Source organism: Phodopus roborovskii, unplaced genomic scaffold (genome assembly GCF_943737965.1).
Source record: "Phodopus roborovskii unplaced genomic scaffold, PHOROB, whole genome shotgun sequence".
Lineage (NCBI taxonomy): Eukaryota > Metazoa > Chordata > Mammalia > Rodentia > Cricetidae > Phodopus > Phodopus roborovskii.
In genome coordinates, this window is record NW_026126483.1 from 614,650 (window position 1) to 634,789 (window position 20,140).

The 20,140-nt window shown below is 42.1% G+C and overlaps 4 protein-coding genes and 1 pseudogene across 4 annotated transcripts in view; 1 reads left to right on the forward strand and 4 right to left on the reverse strand.

Moving 5' to 3' along the window:
- The first annotated feature begins 478 nt into the window (after positions 1-478).
- On the forward strand, positions 479-19,666 carry LOC127229484 (histone H3-like; annotated as a pseudogene).
- Positions 4,736-5,050, reverse strand: LOC127229482 (histone H4). Its single transcript, XM_051194591.1, has one exon. It carries the CDS (start codon positions 5,045-5,047, stop codon positions 4,736-4,738), a length of 312 nt encoding a protein of 103 aa, XP_051050548.1. The 5' UTR covers positions 5,048-5,050.
- LOC127229464 (histone H3) lies at positions 9,288-9,773 on the reverse strand. Its single transcript, XM_051194571.1, has one exon. The coding sequence runs from the start codon at positions 9,767-9,769 to the stop codon at positions 9,359-9,361; it is 411 nt and encodes a 136-aa protein (XP_051050528.1). The 5' UTR covers positions 9,770-9,773; the 3' UTR covers positions 9,288-9,358.
- Positions 10,624-11,016, reverse strand: LOC127229468 (histone H2A type 1-B). The gene has a single exon (XM_051194574.1). It carries the CDS (start codon positions 11,014-11,016, stop codon positions 10,624-10,626), a length of 393 nt encoding a protein of 130 aa, XP_051050531.1.
- LOC127229472 (histone H2B type 1-C/E/F/G/I) overlaps positions 17,687-20,140 on the reverse strand; it is a 60,491-nt gene continuing 58,037 nt past the window's right edge. Inside the window, exon 2 of the mRNA XM_051194580.1 lies at positions 17,687-17,939. Within this exon, the coding sequence (XP_051050537.1) occupies positions 17,703-17,939 (237 nt within the window). The 3' untranslated portion in view covers positions 17,687-17,702. The remainder of the gene's footprint in view (positions 17,940-20,140) is intronic.

Below are 20,140 nucleotides of genomic sequence, written 5' to 3' on the forward strand. Positions count from 1 at the left end.
AAGGCAGACAAGACTTGGGAAAACGTTCCAGGGTGGCGGCTGTGACGTTACCTTCCCGCCGGCGGGCTTTCGATTCTCGGGAAGGTTGAGGGTGGGGTTTGTGACATCTCTTTCCCGCCGGCGGGCTTTCGACTCTGGGAAGGGTGAGGGCGGGGTTGTGACGTCACTTTCCCGCCGGCGGGCTTTCGACTCTGTGGGGAAGTCTGAGGGCGGGGTTTGTGACGTAGGCCACTTTCCCGCCGGCGGGCTTTCGACTCTGGGGAAGGCTGAGGGCGGGGTTGTGACGTCACTTTCCCGCCGGCGGGCTTTCTACTCTGGGGAAGGCTGAGGGCGGGGTTTGTGACGTCACTTTCCCGCCGGCGGGCTTTCAGTTCTCGCGTTCTGTGGGGTTGGGAATCCAAGGCGAATCGCCTATATAAGGACCCGCTCTCCCCTGTCTCTCATTTCGCTTTCAGTTTTGTCAACTTTGCTGTCTATCATGTCTGGACGCGGCAAGGGAGGCAAAGGTCTTGGTAAAGGAGGCGCCAAGCGCCACCGCAAGGTCCTCCGCGACAACATCCAGGGCATCACCAAGCCCGCCATCCGCCGCCTGGCTCGCCGTGGCGGAGTCAAGCGCATCTCCGGCCTCATCTACGAGGAGACCCGCGGGGTGCTGAAGGTGTTCCTGGAGAACGTGATCCGCGACGCGGTCACCTACACGGAGCACGCCAAGCGCAAGACCGTCACTGCCATGGACGTGGTCTACGCGCTCAAGCGCCAGGGCCGCACCCTCTATGGCTTCGGCGGTTAAAGACTTCTCACTCTTTTGTCTGTTATTACATAACCAAAGGCCCTTCTCAGGGCCGCCCATCTACTCATCAAAAGCGTTGTAATGCTGAGCCATGCAGTTTGCTTTGTATGCATCCCAGAAAACTAGGGTTAAGTGCTGTAATTTTAAACTTGTCTCTTTGGGGTAAGAATACACTTAATAGCGGTTTCGATAGCTACATATCCAAGGTATTAAAAGCGTCTTGCAGAACAAGCAGTGCTTTGTCAAATGAGGGCAGCTAAGCAGCTTTTTACTTTGTTCCTTGAGGGGAAGCCAGAGAGTGGAGGGATGGGGAAGGGACTACACAGTCGGAGGAATATACGTAGTGCTGTGTAAGAATAGTAATTCACGTTTCATGGTTCCCACTTACTATGTGGCAGGTGTTTCTTTGAATGGCTTGCTGTATGTAGGGTTTTTTTGTGTAGGCAGTTTGGGAAGTATCTGCTACAATTTCGGGTTCAAGCCCTGTTTCAGAACCCAATTAAAGGAATGTGAACTCACTTGACTACTGTTCTCTCCTGGGCCAGCCTAGGCAATCTGATTCTTCAGCTCTCAAGTGCTAGGATTACTGTTTACCACCACCACACCAGCTTGGCAGCACCTTTGGTTTTTGTTTCTTTCGTGTTTGTTTTGTTTTTCTTTTGGTGGTTTTTATTTTAGGCATTACTTTTATGAGGGAGGGACATGTTCGAACCTCAGCCTGTCACTGTTAGCTATATCTGAATGTCTCTTCCTGATGTGGTATTCCTGTTTTCCAACCGTGGATTTCTTGGTGTGGGAAGTGGGGGGGGGGGGTGATGAAGTACTCGGTATAGCTTCATTTTAAACTAACGAAGAGAATTCATAGGTACATTCTGGAAGGTTTCAGGAATAGACCAGACAGGAACAAAAGTGTGTCTTGAGGGTGGTTGATCATTTTATTTCTTCTTACCAGAATTCATTCAGAAGCTATTTGGTATTATATGTGTTCCTCGAAACCAGCAGAGAGCACTTTGAATTCACATGAGCAGTAAGTGTAGAGTCTGTAGCTGCAATTCTCTAATTTGAGAGATCAGTAGCCAGGATGGCCTTTAAGGTAGACCTGATCTTTTTTCACAGTATTCCTAGTAGGCATATATTCTACTTGGTTGTATCTACCTCTGCTGTAGCTAGAAACCTCTCACTTTTCCTCAATCATAATGTCCTAGATTTGCAAGTCTGCATTAACTCTCAATATAGACAGGGAACTCATGCTTACTGAGGAATCAGTGTGGCAGTACTAAGTGGAGTCCTGGGGACTTTGTACAAGGGCTCATAATGCATCCACTTCAAAGATAGACATGAAGATCCCAAAATTATCAGGACAGTGGTGGTGCACGGTTTTAATCCCAGCACTCCGGAGGCAGAGGCAGGAGGATATCTGTGAGTTTGAGGCCAGCCTGGTCTACATGTTCCTGGACAGCCTCCAAACCCACAGAGAAATCCTGTTCCCCCTTCCCCCCCAAAAAGTGACATGGTTTGCTGCCAAGTTCCAACTCCTGGACCTCTACATGGTAGACCCAATTCTTGTAAATTATCCTCTAACATCCACAGTATTCTTTGGTATGTACACACCAGCAGACACATACTCACAGGTACACACGCACACATGATTATAAAATACAATATTTTAAATATAACTTTTAAAAGACAAAAGAAAACTGGAGAGATGGATCAGTGGTTAAGAGTACTGGATGCTCTTCCAGGGAACCTATATTCAATTCCCAACACCCACATGGTGTCTTACAATTCCCTGTAATTGAAGTCCCAGAAGAGCCAATTCCTTCTGGTCTCTGTGCACCAGGCATAAAAGCAGTGCACAAGCATACATGAAGGCAAAACATCCATACAATAAAAACATTAAAATAAAAGACAAAAGAAAAAATAAATAACAATTATAGATAACCTATGAGATACCACGGTCATTCTAAATGCTACAGACATAAAGACACAAGTCATTATATGCTAGTGAAGGGGGACATACCTACATACACATATTGAAAAATATTGTTATAGATAACACATTTTATGAGTGGTCAATTAGGGATTTTATTTACAAAGTGACAAATAGAGGTCTCTTTCATAAGGTAGGTATTTGAATTAAGGACTATTGTGAATTACAATTCCTGGGAAGAAGCTGTGTCTTCAAAGGCTGACTGAGTTATTGGACCTTCAGTGATGTGGAGAGGGTGGAATGTTTTGTATTCAGAACCCAAATATACTTTATTAGGGTCACTCTTTAGCCCCCTAAATAGCTATTGCTTGCTAACCTCTGTGTTAGAACTAATCCTGTGACTAACATAAAAACTTGTAGTGTATAACAAAGACTAGTTTCTACCAACCAAATGCTGAGTCATTAGACAGCACCTAAGTCCAATAGCTGGTGTTTCTCTCCTTAGTTGTGGCTGCTTATTCAGTGTTTTCACCAATATATTTGAAAAGTTCCTTATTATTGACTTTCTTAGCTACTATAAAATTTTCATGAAACTGCTTCCACACAGGAACATAGAATCGGAGGTAACCTAAAAATATGTTCCTGGGCACTCATTTTTTGGATCCCAAGAAAACTATCTCATGCTCTATTTGAAGTGAGAACTGTATTTTTACCGTAACACCATTTATTGTGACTAGTACGGTAATTTAGAAGAATATTCTGAGCAGAGAGTATATTTAATATTTTTAAAAATTATAATCCTGCCAGTATGTTGAGAAACAGCTAGAAGATGTTAATAAATTTTGGTTGCTGCTACAAGATGAACCTGGCTTCCTAGGCAGGATATGAAGTTCTATTGAGCATAAAGTATTTTACAGAACACATTAGTTGATAAGATGTAGTGCCAGGAATAATGAAAAGGTCTAAGAAGTGAGAGAGTATACAATACATACAATACAATCTCATTTCTATATCCATGTATCAGAATCTATTTCTGGAGTGATGGGATGACAGGTGTTGGTCAATGTGTCGTAAAACTTCACAACAGATATAGCTCATAGATTGTTTCTTCTGCTGAAACTGCCTTGTCTCCCATCTATTCACTTTACAGATAATGTTGCACTGCATCATGTTTTATGTTATAATCTCATTTAATTTTGCTATTTAGCCTACTGTCAAAATTCATGAGAGAGGGTGGGAGTTTCAAAGACTATATGATGTTGAAGCTCTGTTCATGATGGCATTATGATATATACAACCTATATGCATATACCATTATAATGCCTATTATCTCTACATTACAACATCGACTGAATGTCAGTATTTGTTTTAATGGGAGGGGTGATCAAGAAAAGTATAACATACGTGCCAGTGCTATCTGTACCACTATTATCTTTCCATCTTCTGATGGTAGAAAGCAGATTTTTCGGCAACTCAGAAAACGAAAAACTGCCGAGGAGCTCAGATTTCTCAATCACTTTTTGACTCGAGGGTCAAATGTGCTTATTTCACACACACAAATACGCGCACGCGCGCACACACACACACACACACACACACACACACACAGTTTGCTGTGTAGCCATGGTTGTCCTAGAACTCACATTGCAGATAGGGGAGGTGGGGAATCGGTCCATCACACCAATGGAATCTTCAAGGCTCAATTTTCAGGCAGTGGTAATGTGTAATTGATCTGACAGTAAGCCCTGAGAGACAAAGGCTTAACTAACCCAATTGCTCTATAGGAGCGTCTTAAAGATTCCTCAACCTAACTTTGAACTAAATAGTTACTGAATACAGTTGTGATTCACAAATTAGGAAAAATACTTCAGCTCCCATCTGCAACTAGAAAGTAAGTAATGGGGGTGCCGCCCGACCAAGTGCAGGGAATCCGTAAGTTTCAAAACGCACAGCCATTTTTAGATAAGTGGGTGGCCCTGAAAAGGGCCTTTTGCGACTGAGAAAACGTAACTATCTTAACCGCCAAAGCCGTAGAGGGTGCGGCCCTGGCGCTTGAGCGCGTAGACCACGTCCATGGCAGTGACGGTCTTGCGCTTGGCGTGCTCCGTGTAGGTGACCGCGTCGCGGATCACGTTCTCCAGGAACACCTTCAGCACCCCGCGGGTCTCCTCGTAGATGAGACCGGAGATGCGCTTGACTCCGCCACGGCGAGCCAGGCGGCGGATGGCGGGCTTGGTGATGCCCTGGATGTTGTCGCGGAGAACCTTGCGGTGGCGCTTGGCGCCTCCTTTTCCAAGGCCTTTCCCGCCCTTACCACGGCCAGACATAGCTAAATTCTCTAGCTGTTTAAGCAAGATACTCAACCAAAATTGACTGCGACTTATTATAGGCGTCTATCGGACCTGGTTGAGAACCTCAAATGGGCGGTTACTAAAAGGCTGCCAACGCACTTTTTGCTCCGCCCTTCGCAGGGCGGAGATACAGAGCAGAACACAGTAAATATGGCCTTTCTGCAGCCCATCCAGGCATTCCCTGTCTTAGACTATGCTACTATTCTAACTTGTTGTATTTTTGTGTATTATCTAGCTAATAATTATACTTTTGTGGCTGAGTACTTGAATGAGTGAAAACATATACCGTTCTAAGTCATATACGTTTAAAGCATTAAAATGACAACAAAAATCTGGCATATGGATCCAGGTATTACTCTGGCCTGCCCTGTCACCTGGCAGAATGCACTTAGGCAGCCCAGGGTTCCATGATTGCTAATCAGTACACAGGTGCAAAGGACCCCTTTTTAAAAAAGACCTCCATCCACTTATGCTCTTTTTCTGACTCCTCTCCAGCTCTCTCTGCTGTCTCTTTCCTGTTCTTCCTTTGGGGCAGACAGGACTTTTCCTGTCTCCCTCTTCTTTTCTGTCCTCTCTGTCTCTATGTCTCTTTACCTCTCTTCTTTAACTCCTCCCTTTCCCTTTCTAATAAAACTACTAAGCTCAGTCTGCCTGTCATGTTTGTCCCTCCTCCTAGGTCACCCTTCCCTGCCATGGAATCTGCCAAGTTTCCCCTCGAATTTTTCATAACTGTTGCCACAAGAACAGAAAAGTGAAAATTCTGATGTGAAAGACACTAGAAAAACAAAATAAAACATTTCTATTACTAGGAGGAACTGAGGTAGAGAAAAATCAGTACAAGTAATTTTGTTAAAATACTTTGTTGGCATAGCTCAAGCTGCTTTGTCTATTGGTTATTCTTTGCCCGATTCTGTATATGATCAATTCACTGCTACTTTGGGGTAATTATTTTGTTCATTTCTTTTTGTTTTTGGAGAGAGTTTCTCTGTGTAAACCGATTCTGGAACTCACTCTGAAGACTGAGCTGGCTTACATTTTCCTGTCTCTGTCTCCCAAGTGCTGGGTACTATTTTTTAATTAGAGCAATAAAGCTATTAAATATTTGGTGCTTCTATTCTCTTAATTTCATTTGGAAGTCCTAACCACGACTCCAAGAGGATAGAGGTGGGATTTTCTTAAACCTATACAATGTATGTCCTCATTTAAAGGGATGAATTAATAGATTTGTGAACTGGTAGTTTCCCCCTTCTCCCTTTTTGCCTAAAACACTCGTCTGATAAAGCTACCAGTCTTTTGTAAGAAACGGGTTGCATAATATATTAAGATGAGATTATTCCAAAGAAGTACTACATAAATATGTTTGCTTGTTAATATTTGTCAACTTGACACAAGCTAGAGTCATCATAGAGGAGGAAGCCTTAGTTGAGAAAAATGGTTTCATTAAGATAGGTCTGTAGGCAAGCCTAAAGGTCATTTTCTTAATTAGTGACTGATGAGAGAGGACTCAGCCCATTGTGGGTGGTGCCATCCCTAGGCTGGTGCTCTTGGCTTCTATAAGAAAGCAGGTTGAGTAAGGCATGGGAGCAAATTAATAAGCAGTACTCCTTGTTCTTTCAACAACTTTTGCCTCCAGGTTCCTTCCTGAGTTCCTGTGCTGACTTGATTCAATGACAACCCAAGTTGCTTTTGGTAATGATGTTTTATCACAGCAATAGTAACCCTCACTAAAACTTTTAATACATAAATATTTTCATGTCAGGATATTACTTCAAACACACTGTCATGTGTATTAGGATTTCTTTCAATCACTGTGCACACACATGCATGTGTGCATGTGCACGTGCACACAGACACACACACACACTAATATATATGATAATGGCAGATCATGTTTTGTATTTTTGTGGGTGAAATTTTAAAAATTTAAAAGGTCCTTTGGTTTGTTTTCCCAAGGCAATTATACCCCAATTTTTCTCAGTCAAGGTGCAGTGTGATTCTAGTTTATGAATTTCCATTCACTTTTTTGTACATGCCTAATTTTGCGGAGGCACTTCTTACTCGGGAAGTTGCTTCTACTGGTCAAGACCAAAAGTCCTCTTTCTATTTTCTATTTCCTCCACCTTCTTCTCCTCCTCTTTTTCCCAGAAAGAGTTTCACCATGACACCATGGATGGAATTTTCAGTCTTCTGGTCTCACCATGTAACCACGAGTTACTGGCTTGTGACACTGTATATGACTTTACTATTAAACTTTTAAATCTAAAGAGTGGGTCCTGAACTTGAATCCTTCCTGTTCTTTAAATGCCTGGAATGTTCATATAAACTGTTGCCTTCAATAGGGCTAGCTATTAATTTCATCCTGTACCTAATATCAATCACAGATGTTTACCGAAGATCTTGGAACAAGCAATATCTAATGTACTAATGCATGCTATCTATTCAACTATTATATAGAGGAAGGTAAAACTTTACTGTAAGAACCTTCATCTGGGCCTCAGAATGAATTTGGCAAAAATGTTTTATATAACTTAAGAGAGAAGGCAACAAGACTCTATACACAAATAAAGACCAAAAGAAATGACAGATACTTAAGTGTTTTTATTCCAAGTGGAGGTACAAAGAGGCAATTGTGAACTCCAAAGAAAACTAAATATTGTTTTAGCAAATTTCCAAATTCACTTAACCTTCAGTACCTGACAGTTTGTTACACAATGATCTCATCTATAGCCTTTTGCTGAGGGATATTTCATTTCTCCTGTTTTAGGAAGAGAATAGGTAGCTATTAGACAATACTTCCCCATGCTGAAACAAACAAAACAAACCTAAAAGACCTTGAATTTCTTCCATTGTTCATTTTCAAGTACATGGTAATATTTTATTTATAAACTGAGGGGACTACATGCAATTAAGTGATACCAAGTAAAAAGTAAAATGAATTAAAATAATACACAGTTTAAAAATATTGAAACCAGGCATTCCAATATAGCCCACTGTTGATCTCATTTTCAGATGGAGAAGACGGTTCCTTTCAGATGACACAGTAGGCACGAAGGTAGCTTTTGAGCCTGAGCAAGCTTCCTACACAACTGTCTTCATTACGAAGCTAGGTCCCTTCTCTTTAAAGGAACTTTATTCATTTATTTATTAATCATCGTGACATCCTATTAAAGCCTTATGGAAATGAATATTGAATCCAGAATCCATTTTTAACCCTTGGTTTTAGGGTTATGGAGACAGCAAGAAGAGCCAAGCTCATTTAATACTGCCCATCTTATTACAGAAAAAAAAAAAAAAATGGTAACTACTTACTGCCTGTCAGCACCTAGCCCAAAAATACTAGTTTCTTACAGAAAGAGAAAATATATAAAAAACAAAGTGAAGGAAGAGACATAAAAGCCAGCACAGCTAAAACCTAAATATTGAAATACTGGGCCATCAAGGGACCCTATTGTCTTGAGACACCTATTGATGACAAGCAGTTGACTGCCAGCTTCTGGAAAAAAAATAAATAAACTACCTAAAAGTACACCTTTAATTTCTTCCTCTTTTGTTTGTTTCCTGGGTATAGGATCAGTACACCTTTACTTTCTTCCTCTTTTGTCTAGAATCTAGGGCTTCACACTGGCTAAGCAAGTGCTGTCGTCTCCCTTTTAACTCTCCCAATCTCTTGTTTTGAGACAGAACCCTTAAATTACCAGGTCTACTCTTTATACTCACCGTGTAACCAAAGTTCAAACTTGTGATCCTTTTCCTCTCAGGGAGTCAATGCTTGCTTTCATGATATAAAATATTTTGTAAACCAGTGTGTTGACTTAAAGCCCTAGAAAACATATGCAAACAAATTGCCCATTTAAATTACAACTTGGCAACTAGGCAGAATATTAGGTGTAAGAGCAGCATCTGTAATTTCAAGTTTCAAAAATAGTGCACAACTACAAAACTTGCAAACTTGGAATATCCCAGCATAATGTAAATAGTTGCTGCAGAGACTACATCCAATTACCTATTCAAACACAAGACCTATAGCTTTCTTAGAAAGTTCAGTTTTACAGATTCCCAGTAGGAGCAGCACAACTAAACGCCTAATACTATATCCAAGAAATGATATGGAAGATACAAGTGGTACAATCAACATGTACACAAACAAGTTAAGAAAATCCGGTTTGAAATTAAATACATCAACTACTGACATAATTTGAAACCAAATTTCGAATTACAGCTGCTTCTACAGATAACGTGGGTGGCTCTGAAAAGAGCCTTTGGGTCGTACTTTGCACTAATTGGAGCTTAAGCCCGCTCACCGCGGATGCGACGGGCCAGCTGGATGTCCTTGGGCATGATGGTGACTCGCTTGGCGTGGATGGCGCACAGGTTGGTGTCCTCAAACAGACCCACCAGGTAGGCCTCGCTGGCCTCCTGCAGAGCCATGACCGCCGAGCTCTGGAAACGCAGGTCAGTCTTGAAGTCCTGCGCGATCTCGCGCACCAGGCGCTGGAACGGCAGTTTGCGGATCAGCAGCTCGGTGGACTTCTGGTAGCGCCGGATCTCGCGCAGCGCCACGGTGCCAGGTCGGTAACGGTGGGGCTTCTTCACGCCGCCGGTGGCCGGGGCGCTCTTGCGAGCAGCCTTGGTGGCCAGCTGTTTGCGCGGGGCCTTGCCGCCGGTGGACTTACGAGCGGTTTGCTTGGTACGAGCCATTGCAGGAAGATAAACAAGTATAGACTGCACTGTTTCGAAAAGCGCTGTCCATCTTTTATACAAACAGACTACCCGCTATTGGACCCGAAAACATTCAAATGAACCCGCGCTTTGCCAGGATTGGTCGGTCTTAAAATGTGCTTTCAGGGTGTTGAAAAGACATGCCTCGTTTCCGCCCCTCCCTGCGTCCGCCCATTCGCTCCTCCGCCATCTTTTCTTCTGCTTTTATGTCTTTATCACTATAACTGCTCTGGACAGAAATTTTGCACGGAATCTATATCCAGTAGACTCAGGCAAAATATATTGAACTCAGGTAACCATACGTTTGACCACAGAAATGTCATTAAAAAGGTTTTTCGTGAGATTGACGAGATATTGAAAGATGTGCATAAATACTGTTTATCACTTCCAAAATCATTCTTGGATGCCCGATAGGCTTCTCACTGAGGTAAGTCCTGTCAGTGAAAACCAACGGACACTACAATCTATGAAGTGTGCTTTAACGCTGAGTAATCGTTAGTCCTAACATTTACATCCTTGATATAGAAGGCTTCTTTCCAGTAGTCAGGTGCTACTGCATTGTTTTAGTTATGTTTACAAACGACACTCAACCGGGGATCCACTTCTTCCGAAAAACTCTCACATTTTTACGAAGATTCAGAACAGTGCCAATAAAGCCACACGAAAAAAAACCTGCCACACAAGAACTGGAGCAAAGGGGTAAGGAAGCAGTAAGGCTAAGAATGGACTTATAATGAGTCAGCAGCTCATTTTCCAGGAAAAGGTGGGTGGCTCTGAAAAGAGCCTTTGTTTTACGTTAAATTCCACCAGTCAGTCCAAGACGAAGATAAGTTTTATTTCCCCTTGGCCTTGTGGTGGCTCTCAGTTTTCTTGGGCAGCAGCACCGCCTGGATGTTGGGCAGGACGCCGCCCTGCGCGATCGTCACGCGTCCCAGCAGCTTGTTGAGCTCCTCGTCGTTGCGGATGGCCAGCTGCAAGTGGCGCGGGATGATGCGAGTCTTCTTGTTGTCTCGGGCAGCATTGCCGGCCAGCTCCAGGATCTCAGCAGTTAGGTACTCCAGCACGGCCGCCAGGTACACCGGGGCGCCGGCGCCTACCCGCTCTGAGTAATTACCCTTGCGGAGGAGGCGGTGCACACGGCCCACAGGGAATTGCAGGCCGGCACGGGAAGATCGAGTCTTGGCCTTGGCGCGAGCCTTGCCACCCTGTTTACCCCGTCCAGACATAACTAGTAACAAGGAAAGGAAAAAGTAGAAAAGGATCTATTGTAGAAGAAATACAGAACGAGAAATATTTATACTAACTGGAGGGATTCTGATTGGTTAATATATCATACCCAATAGAAAATAAGAGTTTGGCTTCCTCATTTGCATACGCCTCTTTATTGTCAACTCGGTTTTTTGGTTTCTTTAAATTTCTACATAAACAAACAAACAAACAAACAAACAAACATTAAAAAGGTCCCGGAAGTTGAACTGTGATCTTCACGATTAAGAACCAAGAACTCTTCTTACTTCCTTTCCCAACCTTTGTTTAAATGCAAATAATTGCCATTTTATTCTCAAGATTTTGATGTTTCTAAAACCTCTTAAATACAGAGCAGGGATGTTTCTGAGTTGTCCAGACCCACTGGTTCTTTTTCAGGGTTTAGAATTATGCCTTTTGAGACAAGAGAGTGAAGAGCTTCCTCCATTTTATATTTGTGCTAAGATCATTTCAGGTTTAACTAGAACGAGGTCTTGCATAATCCCATTCAAAAGCATCCATCTCTATTCTAGGAAACAGAGGTGAAAATGCCCCAGCTAACTTATCTTCTATTAAGCTGCTCCCCGCTAAAAATCGTCCCTCTAAAGTTGCAGAGAGATACACCAGCTTGTGGGCTTTGCCTTTAAAAGCCCTTAACTCTAAATGCTCCGAACTAAGATCCTGAATACCCAAGGAACAAATAATTCCAAGTGGCTATAAGCTGAGAAATCATCCCTGGTGGGTTTCCCATAAGAGGCTGAGCACCTATTCTGCTACTCTGTGCCAAGCTTTATTTTACTTTCACAAATCTCAAGAAGAAAAAGACACAATGTGTGTGTAATATATGTTATATATTTGATGCATATATCATGTAAACTATATTTTATCGTGTGCCAATTTTTTTATCTCTAAATTGCTTGACAGTTGAAACTGAGAACATTGAGACTCCGCTTAGTCACTGACCCAAGAGAACATGGAAGGATATGAGGTCAATGAGATCCTGTAGTATGTGGAGTGAAAAAGCATTCTTGTCTGAGTGATTGGAAAAAACCTAGGTAGATTTAGATACATCATTTACTTGGCCAGAGGAAAGACTGAGTTAATGAGACTCCCCTGCTTGCTGGAAAAGCCTTCCCCATCTTTGTGCCAAGCTATTCCCATCACTATCTTGTTCTTTTTTTACACTTGCCCATAATACAATTCATTTTAATCATTTCCCAAACTCCCTATTATCCTACATTGTACTATTTGTGCACACCCAGCTGCTGAGTGTAAGGGCTCATCGACTGATATGCTAGGCCTCTGAAATACAATTATCGATGAATGAACAGTGGAAAACATAAATTAGCAGCCTGGAAGCATCACTAGAAATAAAAATACATACTCCAAAATCCAGTGTAATTTATGTGGTTCTGTGATGAAAAATCACTATAGACCATGGGAATGTAAGTAAGAAAGAACAAGTAGCTTTTTTCGAAGGAACTAATACATATGTGCTCAAGTACATTAAATGAATGATAACAATGTTTAGGGATAACTTGTCTTGCTTGTCCTGTTTCAGCTATATAGAAGGGATTTATCAAAATTGAACCTCTTTTGTAAGGTTTGCCTTTAGAAGGCTAAGAGGGGGGTCAAGAAATCTATGTATTATACTGGTAGTTTCAGAATATTTCATAACTGAAGGATTTTTGAGAAGCATGGATTACCTTAGTAAATGGGGAAGAAAAATAAGGAGATGAATAATGAAAGCACAATAAAAGAAAGGTTATAAGAATGCATGGTTTTAAAATAAAAGTGATTAGATTATGTTGCCATTAACAATTGCCAACTGGAGGTTTGGAGAAATAGGAGTTCGGAGGTTAAGAACACTGGCTATTCTTCCAGAGGTTCTGAGTTCAAATCCCAGCAACCACATCTTGTCAAACAACCATCTGTAATGAAATGTGGTGCTCTCTTGTGGCACGTGGGCATAGGTGCAGGCACTGTATACACAATAAGTAAATGTTTAAAAAGGAAACAAAAAACATCAAAAAACAAACAATTGCCAACTGGAAAAGATTTAGGAAACTGATCATACACACCTTTTGAAGAGCAAAATGGTACTTTGCTCAGTGTAAACAGCCATTCAGGAAGGCAGGTAGAGAATAGGTATGGAAAATATTTATCACTGAACCCACATATCACACCTCTAATATACCCCCCCCCATAATGGGTTTCCATAACTGCATAGAGAAGTATAAAAACATACTTTTATTATTTAAAAAACTGTCTCAGTTTACCTGCCATATCTGTATTTGAAATTACTGGTAGTAGTGAATATTTTAAACAATGGGCATATTTTCACACACACACAAAAAAAAAGATTCACACACACATAATTTCAGTCATAAGACCAAAAGCAAGCAAGCAAGTAAAAACAAACAAACAAACACCATCATGAGTTCCAGATGTAACTGGGTGAAAAGAATGCTTGCATAATATTCATGAAGTCCTGGGTTTGAACGCCAGAACCTTATGAACAGGTATTAAAGGCATAGTCCTACAATTCCAGCTAATCCCAGAACTTCGAAGGTAGAAGCAAGAAGATCAGAGTTTCATGTCAACCTCAGCTACCTAGTGATTTCAACTTCTTAATCTAATTTAAAATTTTGCTCAAAGATGCTGAAGGCAAAATTGAGAAGCCTTCGTTTTCCTACCTGCAATTGAAGCAAGAATGGAGCATCCTTTGGCTTTTCTTTATACATTTTGCCCCCTATTTCTGCCATTTATTTTGTTGATAACCTTCCTTATTTTCCAAAATTTGTCAATTGTTCCTTCCAATATGGCATGATATAAAGTAAAACATCAACTAACAGGAAATAAAGAGGAAAAGTGGGCTAGCAAAAAGCAAGAAAACAATCCAGAAAATAATTCAGAAAGTGGTAAAAAATACAACCAGGTCTTACTCCAAAGGGACATTCTGTAGTGAAATATCTACCCCGCCTGCCCCTGTTGCCCGTGTTGGGCGTGGTCACAGGTGGGGACATGACCTGTGGGTGTTAGGTCTGGGATCCTGGACCACAGCTCAGTCTCTTACTTCATGGTATGAGACAGAGAACGTATCAGGGAGCATCCTCATAGCGGTAACATCTGTTTCTGATGTGATTTCTCCCTGAATAAACATCCATCAACCCATATTGTGTCTCAGAATCTTATTTCCCACGCAACATTCTCGTGTCAGAAGTAGGATATACACGGGACCTGGGGAGTTATAATTTTACCTAGCTGGAGGGGCCCCGCCGCTCCCCCTCCCAACCCACCCAGCTACTCTGAAATTGCTTGATCCCTCTTGAACACATGAGCTTGTAAAGCCACTGCCCCAGACCTGAACCAGAACACGGTGGCTTGCCTAACCCCAGAGTATACGCTGCAACCAATGGGCCATTTGTGTCTGCTCTGCACAAGGCCCCGAGACTGCACTCACCGCCTCCGGTGCTGCCCCGTATCCCTCACCCACCCACATTGCCCTGAGACTGCTACTCCACAGCTACTCCAGGCACAGGCCCGCGTTCCCCGCTTGTGTGCTCCACTGCCCTCTCGAAGGCGGAATCTTTCACTGCTGTGTCGTTCCCAGTACTAGCAGAAACAACACCGGTTATCCATAAGGTCAGCTGTAAGGTCTCGGCAACCTGCGCTCCATTTAAAGAATTTTGACTTGCTTGGAGTTTAAGAGATATTCTACAGGGATCAAGAGGGATCTCAGGCTGCCGAAAGCTTTGTCAGTACACTTTTTGCCACCTACTGGCCAGGCGTAACAACTACAGGTTGAGATCTACAACTAAAAAAAAAAAAAAAAAAAAAAAAAAAAACACAAAACACAGCACCAGCTGGATTGTATCTAAGGTGATTACAACATCTTTCGCAATTTAAGTTCATAATAACAGATCAATTATTCCATGCCAATGGCGAAATGGAGGATAATCTTACGATGCAAGACGTTAGAAATCTTTTTTCTATATGGGTGGCTTATCCAGGATATACATATTCTTAATAATGGCGATTAGTTTCATCATCCATATAATATCCTTAAAGAAAGGGTTTGAGAATGAACCAGAGAATAAGGAATTTGTACAAACGATAGAACACTTATCAAAAAGAATTCAGAATATTGAAAATGGCAATGGAGATCTGACAGAATGAAACATAGGACATTTTTAAAAATGACCAACTAGAAGACAAAGTTTGTTCCATGTCCACTGCTTCTATGACCAAAATAGAAGCAATTCAAGGTAACATTAACATACTAGCAGAAACAGCTCGTTCCTTGTCTGATGACCTGACTAATAAGATAAAAAAGCAAAAACAAAAACAAACAAACAAACAAAAAAATGGGACATCAGATGGAAAAACTGGCAGAAGAATGTGTTCCATGTCTGAGGATAATGGTAAGCTAGCAGATAGAACATTGTTTCTAGAACGCAGTTTACATGCCATTCAGTTAATATCTAAGAATGAGAATATTAAATGCATAAAATCATTTGTAGTTGGAGAAAGCAAACACTTCAAGTATGTATTGACCTCAGTATGGAAACCAGGATATGTGTTATGCTGGGGATGGGTTTTGCCTTTGTATCTACAGGAGAAGAAAACCTGTGGATACCACCTAAGTTCATCAAGATCTGATTTGAACACGAGAAACCTCTTAATGAGGATAAATAATAAGTCATCAAAAAAGTAGTTCCCACAAGTTGCATGGAGACCTCTCAAAGGTAGGGGAAGTATTCTGTTCTTGTCTTTACACGAAAACAGAAAACACCCACTTCAAACAGCCAAAAGACACTGAACGTGTAGATACCTAAAGAAGAGAAGATAGCTATCCAGAAAGAACCACCAAAGAAGAATCTGACATATGACACCAATATCTAATTCTGGTGAACTATTTCTATACAAAAATCTATTTCTCTTTACTTCCTAGTATTCCTTTAGTCCCAATTCATGTAAACCAACGCTGGCTTTGGAGTTGGATTTGACTTCCCTCCTCTAAATTCAAGCATGTTGCTAAAATAAAATTTTAGGGGCTGTCATTTATCTAAACTTGGTTTTTTTCTGAAATCCTAATTTCCCCTCAAACTTATTTTCATCCTTACTGTTCTTTTCCCTATATAGAAATTGAAATTTCTGTGTTGATATTAATGTTTTAAGTTTTCCACAAGGAACAATAATGATTCGTAACAGAAATCTTTGAACTCTCCTAAAAGAAGGGGCCCCACTTCATCGATTCCACTTGATTAAACCTGGACTACAAACACCACCTTAAAACCTGTTGCACTGACCACACCCATTGGGGCATGGGGACAGATGCATACTTGACCTGTGGGGGCTAGGTCTATGGTCCCAGACTCCAGCTTACTTTCTTACTTTTTGGTTGGAGACAGAGAGAGCATGTGTGTGTGTGGGGTGGGGGTTGGGGGGAAGCATCCTTGTATTGGGAACCTGAGGCCGTCATCTGTTTCTGGTGTAAGTGAATTCTCCCTGAATAAACATCCATCAGCCTGTATTGTGTCCCAGAATATTATTTCCCATGAAATAACATCCTTGAGGAAGTTTCTTTAGCTGCATATTATGTTTAGGTCTTTTCTCAGTGTTAGGGTTGGGAATGTATTGTGATTATGTATATATATATATATATATTTAACACAAAGATTTTAACAAAAGTATTCTGTGTGTAGTTCAGCCCCCCACCCCCACCCCACAATCTGTTTCTTGTGGTCAATGCAGGACTTCTCTGTGTATCCCTTAGCTTTCCTGGAACTCACTCTGTAGACCAGGTTGGCCTCAAACTCAAGAGCCTGCCTCTGTCTCCAGGCTTTAAAGAACCATGCCACCTTTGGGTTTAAAGGACTCAGCCACGGGTGCCCTGGATTCTGATTGTTCTTTAAGTATACATAGCATACTCAATAGCCTGACTTTCATTTCCAAGAAATCATTGCAGTAATTTGAAATGCAGGGGTTGGTCAGTCCAATATCATGGATATTTTCAACGAATTAGTAATTTTGAGAAACTATTTCCTCATCTGTCATTACATATTCTGAAAGTCAGTGGGAAAAAAACATTATTCTCTTCAATAAGTCTTTGACTCATCTGGTGCTGTCCATTTTTCCTGTCCAGTGCACTGAGCACTCAAATCCTTTACAAGTTTCTAGATATTTCTTTGGGAGTCCATTTGACATCATGGTCCTTCTCAGCTAAGTGGTTTAAATATATTTAACTCGTTGGTTGCACCCACTATCAGTGCTTAACCCTGAATGTAAAAATCACTTGATTTCTGGATGCAAGTTTCTAACTTAGAAAGCTGTGGTTGCTTTCCTTTTTAATTTGCTGTTTATGTATCAATTATACACTATAAACCTAAATTCTTTAAACCCTGTGAACTCCCAAAACACTACTCCTGTCTGTAAACTCAGTAGAAGCAGCTACAGTTCATAGCTGTTGAAAATTAGTAAGAATTAAAGTAAGTACCTCACCTGAGGGAAAGCGTGACTTCAGCCTTTCGGTAAAACTAAGCTCTTAATTATATTAAGGCCAAGTTTTGTGCCTCACATAACAAAGACACAAATTACAACTCCGTTTTGATAAAAGTGGGTGGCTCTGAAAAGAGCCTTTGGGTTGTGAGTTAGATCGGAGAGCTCACTTGGAGCTGGTGTACTTGGTGACGGCCTTGGTGCCTTCGGACACGGCGTGCTTGGCCAGCTCCCCGGGCAGCAGCAGGCGCACGGCGGTCTGGATCTCCCGGGACGTGATGGTCGAGCGCTTGTTGTAATGTGCCAGGCGGGAAGCCTCACCTGCGATGCGCTCGAAAATGTCGTTGACGAACGAGTTCATGATGCCCATGGCCTTGGAGGAGATGCCCGTGTCGGGGTGCACCTGCTTCAGCACCTTGTACACGTACACGGAGTAGCTCTCCTTGCGGCTGCGCTTACGCTTCTTCCCATCCTTCTTCTGAGCTTTAGTAATGGCTTTTTTAGAGCCCTTCTTGGGAGCTGGAGCAGACTTGGAAGGCTCAGGCATCTTTTTCACACCAAAGCTGTACTGCTAACTTAGAATGAGAAAAAGAGAAGTGTTTAAGAGCTGGGATTGTTTTACTTATAGTCTTCAAATTCAAATGAAGCCGTTAAAGTGCTCACTTGTGATTGGACAACAATACAAAGGAGCAGCTTCATGCAAATGAGGGACCTAAAATTCTTATTTCCTATTGGACGTAGGAACAACCTTGTTTCGACCAATACGACCGCCTTATTTGTGACCAAACTCAATCTACAAAACATTTGCTTTTCACTGTTTTCATAATTTCCTTCATGTCTGGATACCGCAAGCGGGACCCCAAGCCTCACGCCAAGGCCAAAATCCCTCCTCTCGGCCGCTATCCACTTCCCTGTGGGCTGCGGGTCCGGCACCCTGGTGTGTCTGTCGGCCGTGTAGAAAGTACCTGATGGCCGAGCACCTGGAGCCTGCGATAACATAATGCAGCACGCTGTTGGGCCGCGTGATAATCGCGCAGGGCGGCGTCCTGCCCAAAATCCAGGCCGTGCTGCTGCCGCCCAAGAAGACCGAGAGCCACCACAAGCCCGGGAGAAAATACAATCAACTTATCTAAAGCCTCTTTTAGGAGCTATCCAAGTTTTCACAATCAACAGAGATAGGGTCCTGCTTATAATCCATGATTACAGGAACAAATGTTGCACTCTCAAAAACTCACGAGCATAGTATTTCCACAATTCCAAAACAAAATCAACGTAAAGCTACACAGTCAACTCTTCACCCTATACGTTTGGATACTTGTCCCTTTTAAGAGCAACACAATACAAATTAGGATTACAAAATCATAATTTTTCACTTTAACTAACTACGAAGCAGTTACAAGGCATTACACATTATATCGTGACAAAACAATATGGTCACTAAGCCACATAAAAGTGGATCATGACCAAGAGGCTCAGTCTTCCTCGAATTCTACATTAAAAAAACAAAAAGCCCGAATTTTTTTAAAAAAAAAAAAAAGTAATTTGAAAGTCAAAATGATTGGCCAATCAGGTACTCTTATCGTTGCCTATCGCTGTATTACTCAGCCAATGAATTTGTGGCGCGGGACTTTCGAAAAGCAACAAGGCCAATCAGAATGTGTCTGAGTATATTTAAGGGCAAGATTTCGCTTTGTCTAACACACTTGTGTGCTTTCCACTATGGCTCGCACCAAGCAAACCGCTCGTAAGTCCACCGGCGGCAAGGCCCCGCGCAAACAGCTGGCCACCAAGGCTGCTCGCAAGAGCGCCCCGGCCACCGGCGGCGTGAAGAAGCCCCACCGCTACCGGCCCGGCACCGTGGCCCTGCGCGAAATCCGTCGCTACCAGAAGTCCACCGAGCTGTTGATCCGCAAGCTGCCGTTCCAGCGCCTGGTGCGCGAGATCGCGCAGGACTTCAAGACTGACCTGCGTTTCCAGAGCTCGGCGGTCATGGCTCTGCAGGAGGCCAGCGAGGCCTACCTGGTGGGTCTGTTTGAGGACACCAACCTGTGCGCCATCCACGCCAAGCGAGTCACCATCATGCCTAAGGACATCCAGCTGGCTCGCCGCATCCGGGGTGAGCGGGCGTAATAGTGTCCCCAAAATTTAAAAAAAAAAAGGCTCTTTTAAGAGCCACCCAACATTTCATGTAATGGTGCTGTACCTTGTGTCCTTGCTAATGAGTTCTAACTTTTGTATGAGTGTCACTTCTGCGATTCTAAATCCTTCTAACACTGAGCTAATCTGGAAACTTTGTTAAGTGTGACAAGATATCAAGTCATAGCTTGAAGCTTAACTAGTTTTCCTACATTGATAAACTTTATATCTTAACCTAGGTAGCCTTTAATATGTTGGGTAGAAATTTGAGGAAAACAACAATTTTATTCTCAACCCATTCTGTAAGTACATTTTCTTTCCTTGACAAATTAGGGAGTTGCAACAACTTTTTGGAGTCAACTTTATTGGGATTAACAGTGAAGTATTCCATATGAATTATACTCTAGTTGAAGTCTAATCAGTCTAGCTTCAGGCTCTGCTACAAGTTTTCTCTACACTATATTCATG

Bases quoted from the DNA above. Each gene is read 5' to 3' on its own strand.
- LOC127229482 (XM_051194591.1), bottom strand. From the start codon at position 5,047: ATGTCTGGCCGTGGTAAGGGCGGGAAAGGCCTTGGAAAAGGAGGCGCC.
- LOC127229464 (XM_051194571.1), bottom strand. From the start codon at position 9,769: ATGGCTCGTACCAAGCAAACCGCTCGTAAGTCCACCGGCGGCAAGGCC.
- LOC127229468 (XM_051194574.1), bottom strand. From the start codon at position 11,016: ATGTCTGGACGGGGTAAACAGGGTGGCAAGGCTCGCGCCAAGGCCAAG.